Source organism: Sitodiplosis mosellana, unplaced genomic scaffold, assembly GCF_009176505.1.
Source record: "Sitodiplosis mosellana isolate CC-2019 unplaced genomic scaffold, AAFC_SMos_1.0 Smas_scaffold_27, whole genome shotgun sequence".
Lineage (NCBI taxonomy): Eukaryota > Metazoa > Arthropoda > Insecta > Diptera > Cecidomyiidae > Sitodiplosis > Sitodiplosis mosellana.
Genome location: NW_022595269.1, coordinates 92,616 through 106,113, shown reverse-complemented (window position 1 = coordinate 106,113; position 13,498 = coordinate 92,616). Strand labels below are relative to the sequence as shown.

Genomic DNA, 13,498 nt, shown 5'->3' with positions numbered 1-13,498 from the left:
TGTACACCATGTCAACATGGCGCATAAATAGCTCTACGCTTGGTGTACTTTTTTTCATGGATAGAACATCGAAACAGGTCAACATTTGGCCGTTAGATTTTTTTTCGGTCAAAATTGATAAAATGGACATGTCTTGACCAAATAATTATCGATTTCGATGCTTTATGCCAAAAAAAACATATACTTTTCGAAATCTTCCAGACGATTTTCATTTCTTTGTTGAAGAAGCAAAATTCGATACAAAATCTTGGGGAATATATATATGGGCACACAAGCACCTGGTTCACGTATAACGCATCACACATCTATGTGCGTATATGTGAGTATGTTAGCACAATTTACATATGTAGCCAATTGTTCAACGAATCAAACCATAGTTGTTTTAATATTAAGTATGACAATAGTTGACATCGAAAAAAGTAGTATTCTTTTAGTTTTACTTCTATCATAGGGAAAGTGCCACAATACATTTCAAATGTAAGTCATTTGAAACATAGCAGTCAATGCCATCTCAATTCCAACTCATTGAATCATTGAATTTTTCGGCAACTTTTTTTAAACGTGTATAGCTTTACTAGAATATAATCAACTTTACGGTGACGCTAACAGCTTCTCTGTGGGCCGGTACTACGCGTTAGCCAAAACGTATTGATGTTTTGCAATGGTTACTCGATGCATTTGCCAAAATACTATGATTTTTGTACTCTCTTCTACGATGTGTGTGCAGAGAAGCTGCTAGTGTCGCCGTAAAGTTGATTATATTCAACTTAAGCCACACACGACTGAAAAAAGTTGCTCGAAATATTCGATGATTTAATAAGTTGGTTTAGAGATGTCATTGACTGTCTTTTGGTATTCCGGCAATACATTTATGACTTCTATGATAATTATGATTGGTAAGATAATTTTGCTTCTAATGAATGATCTAAATTCTTCCTCTTCAAAATTTCACTCTGGCATGGTTCTCATAATTGAAATGATGGTTCAGTGCATTAAATGATGCACCTCGCTTAATCTCAATGAAATTCCATTCGGTTCGATTTTTGGCCTATTTCACCTCCAGATACACATGTTCTTTTAGATAAACAGTGATTTTACTTGCGTTGGGTAATTTCGACCGTTCTTTGTTCAATTCGGCTATGTTGAGATTATCTTCGTGGTTCTTCTGAAGATGAAATACAACGATCTTCTGTAATTTGGGGTGAATAACGAATGAACGGTATAACGTCATCAATTGTTGCAATTTCAAATTCAGTCAATTCCAGATTTACACGTTCGTTACATTTTCAATGACTCTTCCTTAATTAGTATTGTCAATATGGATATGCTTCAGAACGCAATCCATTCAATTTAATTTGAATGGTTGCCTAATTAACTATCACTTGAATGCCTGCCATCACTTTTGAGTTTTGGTTTGATTGCAACGTAGTTCATCTTGATGTTGTAATCGACTGCATACGTTTGTACGTTTGGCCAAGTGTAGTCAACTCTTTCTTTGACAACGAGTCGAAAAACTCTTCAAAAACGATCGATTTGAAAATCACCATTAAAAAATCTCCGCTTATGATTGTTCATTCGAAACACTCTGAATGACATCAGCTGATGTACTTTCTACGTATCTTCTCTTCATTTCTCTTTCAAACACTTAGAACATTTTATGCTAAACATAGAAAGCTTTTATGTTACGTGAAAATCAGTTTCTGCAGTGAGTCGATTTTCTTTTATTGTCTTCGTTCAAAGTGAAAAAGGTGACCAATTGAAAAATCAAACGGAAAATAGGCCAAGGCCAAAGTTATTTGCTGGATTCCCCGAAACGAGAACAACCAAACAAGTTGTTGTTCAAGTGACAAGCAACAAGTGACTAACAGCTGCAGACTGGAACCGATTGTTTCACGGAACGAAGGGAATGGACAGGAATAGTAACATTCCAATGGAGTTGGAGAAGTTATTTCGAAGGAAATGTCACATTCGAATAAGTTGAGCTTTAGTGAATTCTGCTTGCAACGTGGAATTTTTGGAAGCTGTGTTAGTAACATACAATATTTGTTGCAATGGTTTTGAAAGACACAACATATTCACTTGTCCATTCACCAATACACATGACAGTTATAAAGACATTGATTGATTTGGATAATGTTGTCGGTCAGTAGTGGACCAAAAATTAAGCCGGAATTTTAGATGCATCCTGACAGACACCTCGAGAAACGCCATGGTAAACGTTTGGTAGTTCTTTAGAACGTTCTTTCACTGCTGCGTAGACAGAGTTGGTGATAACCCAACAGTACGTAGCTAGTACTGAAAATTGGAAATTTTTTGGATATCGTTCATAATGACATACAGTGAATTAGTTTATAATAATAAAGGATTGATGATATGCGAAAATAACCTACTTGTCATGAGGATGACAACGAATACAATGAAAGCTAGTGGGAAGTCGTTGAGTTCTTTGGGCTTTTCAGATAATGTTGCTATATAAACAGCAACAAGCAAAATAATGACATCAGCAATGTAAAGAATCACAATACCAATCGTTGTTAGTACCACATTCAGGAGCAGGTAGCTTGGTTGGGACTGATAAAAAAAAAGTTTACAAAACATTAGACAGAAGCGTCAAAAATGTTGATTTCATCAACAGAAATGAACATTTCATTGTCGCTATCGTTCAGAAAAAAATGCTTACTTTTTCGATTCCATAGAGCCAACAAGCACTAAGTGCTATACTAGCGGCTAGAAAAAAAATAATTGATTGAATTGAAGATTTGATTGAAATATACGCCAAAGAAACAATGAACTTACCAGCCGCTAATAAATTTCCGATATGATTAAAACTTCCAATGAATGAAAGGATTCCATTCAAGACTCCAAGCCAACCCATGATTTTACCAGCAGTTATCAAGTCAACGCAACAACAGCAATGTTCAACGGTCGGTAATGGCATTTTGACTTTTTATACCCGAATGCTGAGGTTGTACTTCGAGAAATACGCCTTTGAATGAAAAAAAACTTGGTTATTGTTGATCAAATGTGTAATGACGCATGCATACGTTGTGTGTGAACCGGAATGCTCAAAATAAGGGTGGAAAATTTCTGAAAAGTCGTTAAATAACGATTTTTTGCTAACGAACTTGGGATCAAAATGAAGAAAAAAAAGCGTTGTAAAAACCGTTAATATGGGGACATAGTAAGAAAGCTCGAGGGAAATTTTACAATTTTTTTTAAAAACTACGACGCAAAATGATAAAAAAACATGTTTTTTTTTATTTTGGTTACACTTCGTCACATTCCAGCCCATAACTGCGTATCATGTTATGTGTTATTAGATGAGCTGTTTCTGAATGGAAGCGAATATTGGTCAACCAAAGACTGTCATGATCTACGTTAAGCGAAGCTTTGATGTCAAATTCCAATAGTCGATTCGTTCTCAAGGTTAACAGACTGTCACTGTCATCAACGATACATCAAACATGCAACATCCATAGCTCCAATGCATTTTAACACCATCTAGAGAGTTCGACAGAAATGCGGAAATGCGTTCGTTGCTAGAAAATTCGTAATTAAAATAGCGAAGCATCAAATGCGTCGTATATGTGAATGCATTTCCGCAACATCCAGCAGAATGTATGTGATATTACCGGAATATTCGGTAAAGAGAACGAGTGCGCATGTGTAGTAACAAACATTCTAATGTTTACACTCCCACACTCTGGTTTGTTCTCTTAGCTGTATATTTGACGTGCGTATTGCGTATGACTTTGATGCATCATATTTGAAGAAAAGTAAACCAAAAAAAAACAGACAACATACACGTAAAACAATTACATTAAACATAGATTCTCTCTTTTGTAACATAAAAATGCGACAGAATACATGAATGACATCGATTAAATAGCATACCTTCGTGAATACCAATAAATTTGGGAGTTCAATCGAAATTTAACTATTGAAATTCGAAACACTTTAGATTTTTAGTTTAAATTCACACTTTTTTATGCAAAAAAAGCTAAGAGATGTTACTTCGAACAGGCGTTGAGTGAGAATGCCGAATATGAATAGATCTTGTACATAGGAGAGATGCCATGAAACATATTTTCCCTCTGTCTTTTTAGGTGGGGATGAATGTTGACAGGAAGAAAGCAAGGGGACACCACTCAACTGGTGATTCGAACTGATGCGTAATTTCTAAACAACCTGTTGAATGTAAATTAGTGGTAAAACGATTGTTTTAGATGAAAATGTGCAAAAAATCAATTTTACTCATACAAAATGAGTCAATTTGTCCGCTGCTACGTGATGAGTATAGAAATGGAATAGTGGAATTTCTATTTTTTTTCATTTTTGGACGAGACAAGCAAATTTGATTGATTTTCTGTTGAAAAACCATAATAATTAATGATTTCCCCTTGTAAGCCATATAATTATTGGAGAAAGTGGAGAAATTCGGAACGTGGGGATACTCGGAACACCATCAATTTTCACCGCACATTCAAACAAGTGCTATCGTTTTCTTTTACCCAATACTTCCATAATGGAAGTTCCATTGGAATTCGACGCGTGTGCATTTATTGTTTGCTTCTTGCGACGTCTTTTTTCAAAGGCTCAATTTATTGACTGTTCGTGTTTGCATTATTTTCACAACATTTTTCGAAGAATCAACTCAAGATAAAAACGTTTATAATTATCTAGTGCATGATATTTCTACTTGAAAAATCAAAATCGATCAACGCTTTTTTACATGAACATTCATTGAGTGACCCAAACGCGATTAAGTTGCAAACCTTAGTGAGTGGGGAATTGTGAAACACCTGTGGCGTGCGGAAATTTGGTCATGTCATTTTTCATGTCATTCAAGACTTTCAATTTACATGTTAAAGATTTTGTTTTCCGATTTTAAATGTGAAGCACCTCATTTGCAAATATTTTTTATCTTCTCTTGATTTTTTCTTTCATTGAGCCCAATTAAATTTAATCCATACTCAATTTTATTTTGAATTTTTCCAGAATTGATTTAATTGTTTCTAAGAAGGAACTGAAGAACCGACAAGCAAAAAAATCTGATTTCAGCCAATTCACCTCATCAACACATTTCCATTTATGACGTTGCCTAGCAACTGGCTTCGGTTGCTATCCAATTTTTTTTTCCATGAGACGAAGAGTATGTTCGACTGCCACGCGTGCACGACGATTGTTAAATAGGAATATATATCCAACTGAAGTAGTTCACTCTTTCTCTTTGCTCTCCTCTCATCTGCTTCGCCTTTCGTATGTGTATCATTGAAATGATAAACTTAGATACGTAGTTAACCCTTTGATGCACAATTTTTTGTTTTTGAATCATTTTGATATATGTTTTGTGCCACGATAAATAGAAAAAGACCTCATACTTAGATTTTTGAAAAATTGCGTATTTGTCGAGAAAATCGGAAATGAGTCAAAAGTGTCAAAGCTCGAAAAAATTAAATTTCATAAAACTAATGATGCAGAAAGTTAAATTGATGTGTTTTGGTCCTACGAGTCCTAATTTGACAATTGAAAAGAATGTAAAAACCCACAAGATAAGAGGAGGAAAAATGTGGAATTCTGCTATAATTTCGCTTTTTTTTTTGCAGCAGTACATGAACAGAAAAAACTTTCCATTCAGCTAACCAATTGTAGCCTGTAAAGTATCAAATGAAAGCTAGTTCAATTCCCTAAATTTGTTTCCAAACAAGAATGCAAAAATATTTGCAGTGGTTTCATAGCTATAGCGTCTGGCGTATCTGGTTACTTTTGGAACCGAAATGTGATAAAGGGTTAATAATGATTCTCTTTATCTCTAATCCCATTTCAAATTGATTTACAGTGCCGGGTTTTCAATTGTCGCCCGATTTTCGTCAGAGAGCCACATCAAATGCCAGTTCGGTTGGTCGGCTGAGAGCAATATCAACCGTTGTCGCTTTGGATCCCAACTGCAATCAATACAAAACATTTAACATAAATTCACATGAGTGCAATAACTTGCATAGAACCATTGATAGCGCCATTAAATTAATCAATGTCCCACGCTGGATCAATTAGCTGGCTCGTTGAGGGAGTAATAACTATTGACGCTTTTACCGTATTCACGGGCATTTGAAAGCATTTGCACAGCGCTCGTCAGACGAGCCTCGTCTGTGCTATTGTTGCTGTTTTCATGTAGCTTGCTTTCGTTCGTATTCACTTGCCCAAGGTCGCTTTCTTCGTATACAAATACATGGTAAAGATTTGATGTAAGACGCCAAGATGCCTCTACGCGTGGAATGCTCGAAGCTGTCATCGTACACATATTGAACAAGAACATTGTCGTTTACACAATCACACTCACACAAATGAACGCATCGATAGTGCCCGCTTGATATATGTACGATGAGTGTTTTGAGTGTCCCTCGCCTAGAGGGCTGCGTGTTGTTTTTCTCCGTTTATTAAGCGATCTTGACTTGCCGTATTTAAAATATTTTTATCCTTTGGCAGCTATTTGCGGCCGTTGTTGCTTTTAGCTTTCACTTACCATTTTTTCATGCATTATTTCCTATTATTACGCACTGGCCAACGATCTGAAATCTGAATATTCAAAATGACTTGATGCACGGTTGGTTTTTGATTTCTTTCTGCCTATAAGTAATCAATTTCTTGTATGTATATATGTGACTTCAAAACATGAAATTCAACCTGGATATCTAACCCCATCTGAGAATGCAGATGTTCCATTAATGTCTTATTCTCTGTGTGGTTTTATTGAATAACAAACGCAAAAACTTTTTAAATTAATTTATTCAAGTGACGACGCGCGAGCTTTTACAATTAATCCATCGAAAGAAAAAACAACAACACATTTTCAGGGTCATACGCTGAATGAGCCCAAATTTGAATGTTCATTTCAAACGTTTAAAATCCAAATGATAGCTTTTCTGGGAATAACATCGGAAGTGACTAATAATTATGTTGGTTTTTTCATTTGTCATTTCAAATGCAGAGTGCCGCTTCAAATTTGTTCACAATGCATTTGTTGTTGTGCATGCATACCGGTGGCCTTCACATGGAGCGATACTATCATCTCTATCCGTTGTGCTGTTTTGTTATCACATTTTTTGCGTATTTTTGGGAAGATAGCAATATCAACTCACTGACTAAGTGTATTTGAAGAGAGCGACTCCGAATGTGATGGCAAAAGTGATTTCAACCATACTCCGAGCATGTATATGGAGTTTCAATACATTATATTTGGTACGGGCGTCTAACTCCATCTACGGATTTTTCCAGTAGTTGTGAATCGAGTAGATATATAACGATTTCAACTATTTTTGGGCAAAATTATCTCAAAAATATACAAAAATGAGTTATTTGTTATGCGAACGCTCAAACGGCTACCGGAAATGTACGCGCAAATACATGCACTCGAGTGTATTGTAAATTTGTCATCTAGTAACCATTGCATGTCTACTGAATCAGTGCGTATATTAACAGTAGTCGTTTGAGCGTTCGCATGACAAATAACTCATTCTAGCATACTTCTGAGATAATTTCGTCCAAAAATAGTTGAAACCGCAACTCAATAGAACACAACTGCTGGAAAAATCCGTAGATGGAGTTAGACGTTTCAAATACGTCATGTTCTCGGTATGATTTCAACGAACCAAAAGATTTCTAATAATAATTTAGAAAACAATTTTTTTCGAATGATTTTGAAGTTAATCAAGGTGTCCAAATATTGTTGCGACAGAATTCATGAATACCATAGTGCATAGCGCTTTTATTCGCGAAAAATAAAATGACAAACTGTCTCATGCGATATGGAAAATATGCGTTTTGGACACATTGCACAATTTTGTGAGTAACTGTATGTTTTAAATCATATATTTCAATGGCAATGAGACAACTCAGCAAAATATACTGTAACAAACACAATCTGGTTTTTAGGAAGGTTTTTTTAGGTTTTTTAGGACATTTTTCGTTTCACCCACAAGTTCGCTGTTATAGCTGCATTCAACGCATTCGCAAACATTCGAATTTTTATTCATTCAAATTAAATCGAATGTATGCGTGATTATAATCACTAGATAATTACCTATCACTTGAATGCCATCACTTTTAAGCTTTGGTTTAATTCCAGCATAATGTGTCTTGATGTAGTAGCCGACGATGCGTGCGAAAGCTTCAATGAAAAGTGTTAGAGGGGTTGGAAAAAAATTCGAAATTACAGGAACATTATCGAACATTTCGGTTTACTCAAATTTTTTGTGGATTTAAAAAACAATACAATATGTTTTGTTTAAAAAAAAAGAAGTGTAAAACAATTTTTATTGGTCATAGTGTTTAGAGAATTCTACTTGGAACTTGAAATTTTCGGAAGCCATGATAGCAGCATACAATATTATATTTCATTGCGATTTTGAAAGATTCAACATATTCAATTGTCCATTTCACCGATGAACATGACAGTTGTAAAGACGTTGATTGATTTGGATGATGTTATCAGTCAGTGGTGGACCAAAAATTAAGCCGGAACTTTGGAGGTACCATGAGAGACACCTCGAGAAACGCCGTGGTAAACGGTTGGCAGTTTTTGAGAACGTTCTTTCACAGCTGCGTAGACAGAGTTAGTGACAACCCAAAAGTACGTAGCTAGCACTAAAAATTGGAAAAGTTTTAGAATAATGTTCATAATTATCAGAAACAGTTGATGATATGGAAAAATAACCTACTTGTCATGAGGATGACAAAGAGTACAATGGAAGCTAGTCGTATGCTTTCGAACTTTATGGGCTTTTCAGAAGTTGCTGCTATATATACAGCAAAAGGCAAAAACAGAACATCAAAAATGTAAAGACTCACAACACCAATCGTTGTTAGTAACACTGTCGGGAGCAGATAGCTTGGTCGAGACTGGTAAAAAAAATTAAACAGATGCGTTGAAAATGTTGATTTCACCAACAGAAATGAACATTTCATCGTCGTTATGGTCCAGAAAAAAAAAACTACTTACTTTTTCGATTCCATAGAGCCAACAAGCACTAAGTGCTATACTAACATCTAGAGAAAAAAAAAAATTGAATTGAAACTTCGATTGGAAAAAACGACAAAGAAACGATGAACTTACCAGCGTCTAAAAACAATTCGAGGCGTTTAAAACCGCCAATGATTGAAAGGACTCCACTTACGATTCCCAGCCAACCAATGATTTTACCAGCAGTTATCAAGTCAACACAGCAACAGAAATGTCCAATGGTTGGTAATTTCATTTTGACTTTTTACACCCGAATGCTGAGGTTGTACTTGGAGAAATACTACTGTGTCCAAAAAGTAAGGTGACATTGCATTTAAAATTTAGCGCGCTGGGGAATTTGAAAAAATCCTTTTATTTTTAGGTTGGTAGGACTGTCTTTGACATCCCTGCCAAATTACACGTCAAAATATTCATTAGTGTTTGAGATACGCTTCGTTTTGTGGACTGCTAAAAGTGAATTTCTCGTTTTTTGCGATGTCGAAATTTGTTGATCAAAGAATTTGCATTAAATTTTGTTTGCGGAATCAATTTTCTGCTGCGGATTCGTTGAGGATGGTGCAGAAAGCCTTTGGTGATGAGGCTATGTCGAAAAAAAATGTTTACAAGTGGTATAGTGAGTTCCAAGCAGGCCGTGAATGTGTCGAAGACGAAGAGCGTGCTGGGCGACCATCAACCTCAACCGACGAAGCTCACGTCCAAAAAATTAAAGATTTGGTGTTGGAAAACCGTCGATTAACGATTAGAGACCTTGCTGATGATATTGGCATATCGAAAGGCTCAGTCAATACCATTTTGAAGGATGTTTTGGGCCTCAAACGCGTCAAATCTCGACTGGTACCGAAATCATTGAATTTTTTGGAAAAAAGGTGTCGAGTTGACGTGTGTGAAACAATGCTTTCTGACTACATTGACAAGACGAAATGCATGATCACTGGAGACGAGACTTGGATCTATGCTTACGACCCGGAAACAACCGACCAATCGAGCGAATATCGTGCCAAAGGTGAGCCGAGACCAAAAAAACCGCGCCAAAGTCGCTCAAAAATCAAGGTCATGTTGACTGTTTTCTTCGATTATCGGGGTGTTGTGCATTATGAGTTCCTTCCCCCGGGTCAAACAGTCAACAAGGAATATTATTTGAGTGTTATGCGTCGTTTGCGTAACGCTATCCGCCAAAAGAGGCCGGAATTGTGGAAAGACAACTCTTGGTTTTTGCACCATGATAATGCATCGTCTCACAATGCGATCATTCTTCGTGAACATTTCGCCAAAAACTCGACTCATATCGTTCCACAACCACCGTATTCACCTGATTTGGCACCGTGCGACTTCTGGCTGTTCAACAAGCTCAAAAGACCGCTCCGGGGACACCGTTTTGAGACGATAGAGCAGATTGAAGCCGCAGCGAAGACGGAGCTGAGGGCCATCCCTGAAGTCGACTTTTTCAACTGTTTCGAAGATTGGAAAATCCGTTGGCATAAGTGCATTGTATCGGGAGGGGATTACTTTGAAGGCGATGAAATTGATTTGGAAGAATAAATAAAGAATTTTCAAAATAAATGCAATGTCACCTTACTTTTTGGACACAGTAGTATGCCTCGTGAATTGGGAGCCCAATCGAAATTTGACTTTTGAAATTCTAAACACTTTGAATTTTTATTTTGAAATCACACTTTTTTTTACTATGCACAAAAAGCTTCGAGATGTTACTTTGAACAGGCGTCGAGTTAGATTGCCAAATATGAATTGATTTTCTGCATATAAGAGCTGCTATGAATTTTAAAACAATTTATTGAATGTATATTATTGGTAAAACGAACAGCTCAGCCTTATCAAATAATCAGTAGAATATAAACCAAAATAGTTGAAGCAACTGTGCGATAAGGTTAATCTGTCTGCCTGCTATGCTCTATTACATAAATCGTGGTAATCGATGAACAAAGAATCAACAAATGGTAAGAAGATTATTTTATCTTCACAATTCTGTTTCAATCAATGCATCAATGCAATCAAACAATATGTCTCAATACTAATAATTGTGTAACGTTTTGTGTATAGTAAAATAAACACTAATGTAACCGTTCCACCATCCCCTTATCATTCGATTGCGCTCAACGATTTCATCATACAAAACATTTAAATATTCAAATACAATTATTCGTTATCGTCTTGGTTGCGTTTTGTAGCAGTATCCGTGAAGGTATAGATACTGTTTCCAAACAGTTCGCTTGTCAAGTAAGTTTTGGCCGACGATTTTGAATTAATCGTTGATTCACAAAAAATCGAGAAAAAAAAAACAACAAATTTCTATGGTCAAACGCTGAATGGAGCTAAATTTAATGTTGGCAACAAGTATGTATGTTCAATCACAGCAGCCACAAGAAAATGTTATCGATTTCAACGACGAAATATGTTTTTATTATGAATAAAAAGCTATATCTCAGTGCTGATGTCCAAATTTTTTTCAACGTGGCCATAAAAGTGGCCGGGAGATCGAGCCAATTTTTATAAACAAAAATGATAGCAAATACCATTAAAAATTCGTTTATTTTCAATCATCAATGGGATGTGTGGCATTCTTTATTTTCTGTGTGATTATTTAAGTCGGGTGTCAATGTGGAGTGCATAGTTCGTAACGAAGCTCAAATTCCAAAAGGTGGTTGACTACGAGATAAAACGTTACGGCATGTGAAATTCGAAAATGAAGCCTCAAAAACGAACATACAAAGGAACTTTGGTACCATGGATTAATTTAAGGAATTTAGATTTTTGAGTATTGACAACTGCCATTTGATCTGGGGCAATCAAAGGTTCAAATATCCGAATACATGATGAAGCTTGGAATATCTATTCTTAGTTTCAGTATATCAGACTCAATGTCTTTGAGTAATAAGATTCGGCTTGAATGTATAACCTCTTCATGTTGGTACAAAATCGTAGGAAACCGCGATAAAATCGCTTGCTATCGTCGAGAAATCGTGGAAATTTTAATTTTATCGTTTCTACTTGACTCAAAATCGTTTTGATGCTTGACATTACTGCATCGGTCAATGTAACCCTGGTTAACTGGATTTCATTGAGCGATTTGAAGCAATCGAACTCTATTTGATCAACGTATAGAAACTCACACTGAGCGAGTACCATTTTCTTAAAGTATGAACCCAGTACATCCAATTCAATTACGGTATTTGTTTGACTATCTCTTGCATGGATGACAGCGAAATCAAGTTCAAGCTTAACTGCAGCATAATTTGTCTTGATGCAGTAGCCCACGATGCGTGCCATTCGTCTGCACGTTTGACTAAGTGCGGCCAAGTCTATCAGCGACAACCAGTCGAATAACTCTTCGAAATGATAGATTTTCAATTGAAAATCTCCGCTTGCGGTTGATCATTTGGGATGACGTCAGCTGATGCACTTTCTACGTTTCCTCTCGTCATTTTGACCAAATACTTCGCACAGGACACTTTTATGGTAATCAAAAAACGTTAAATGCTTATCAAAACAATCTAATGCTACGAAAATAAAAACACTTTTGTAGTGGGTCGACTTTCTTTTACTCCCTTTGTTCAAAGCGAAATTGAAGACTAATTGAACAATCTGATGATCGACAAAGGCCAAATTTCTTTTGCTTTTTTCTTCCGAACTATCTTAAATTCTTTTCAAAGAAGTGTTGTTCAAGTGCCTTACTGCTGTGGACTGAATCTGATTGAACCACGGAGCGCAATAAGAATAGTAACATTTCCCATTTTTCTGTAAGGTTATTTCAAATGGAATGCCATATTTTTAGCCTTTCGAAAGAACATTTGATTTCCGAAAACTGCCTATGGAAATTGGATACGGGGAAAGCCCATAATATGTAACAAAGCAACGGGAAATTTAAAAACTAACTGCGATTTTTAATTCATTCTGCGAAACGGTTTCAGTTTATTGGCTTCAATCGTTTTATGTATCACCAATGCTTATCGACTTCTTTTTTTTCTAGATTACCCACACTTGTTATCTATTCGCCATTTTGTTCATTCAGAAAAATGCATTTGTTTTTATTTTCAGCATTGTTCAGCCGTTTAGTCCAGTTTAAATGGTTCTGCGAAATGATCGATAGTTATCTTGAAAAATATCTACTTACATTCATTTGGATTAATGTTAAAATACGAAAGAATTTATACTCTGTGTGCATCATTCATTTAAGCCAAATGTTTCCGAGTGGAAATATACAAACAAAATACAAACAATTTTTGAATGAACTGAAACTAATCTTTTCCATGAAGAACCATTTGATCAATTCCTACAGAAACATTCTTTTGAAAATTAAACGATTTGAACGAAGAAAAACAAAAGAATAAAAAAAAATATTTTCCCCTACCGGGAATCGAACCCGGGCCTTCTCGGTGAAAGCGAGATATCCTAGCCACTAGACCATAGAGGAGATGAATAGCGTACGCAAACATACTAAAATGAAATGTCCATTCAGCTCAT

At 35.9% G+C, this 13,498-nt stretch overlaps 2 protein-coding genes and 1 non-coding gene across 3 annotated transcripts; all 3 read right to left on the bottom strand.

The window, feature by feature from the left end:
• Positions 1-66: 66 nt before the first annotated feature.
• On the bottom strand, positions 67-4,026 carry LOC129568940 (uncharacterized). The gene is made up of 5 exons (XM_055447281.1): positions 3,895-4,026; positions 2,797-2,986; positions 2,681-2,727; positions 2,391-2,571; positions 67-2,295 (listed from the first exon to the last, which is right to left on the bottom strand). Exons 2-5 carry the CDS (start codon positions 2,936-2,938, stop codon positions 2,162-2,164), a joined length of 504 nt encoding a protein of 167 aa, XP_055303256.1. The 5' UTR covers positions 2,939-2,986; positions 3,895-4,026; the 3' UTR covers positions 67-2,161.
• Positions 4,027-8,337: 4,311 nt separating this feature from the next.
• On the bottom strand, positions 8,338-9,324 carry LOC129568939 (uncharacterized). Its single transcript, XM_055447280.1, has 4 exons — positions 9,113-9,324; positions 8,999-9,045; positions 8,718-8,898; positions 8,338-8,643 (listed from the first exon to the last, which is right to left on the bottom strand). Exons 1-4 carry the CDS (start codon positions 9,252-9,254, stop codon positions 8,510-8,512), a joined length of 504 nt encoding a protein of 167 aa, XP_055303255.1. The 5' UTR covers positions 9,255-9,324; the 3' UTR covers positions 8,338-8,509.
• A 4,052-nt stretch (positions 9,325-13,376) lies between these two features.
• Positions 13,377-13,448, bottom strand: Trnae-uuc (transfer RNA glutamic acid (anticodon UUC)). The gene has a single exon. It is a non-coding gene; the product is annotated as a tRNA-Glu (tRNA).
• Positions 13,449-13,498: the final 50 nt, after the last annotated feature.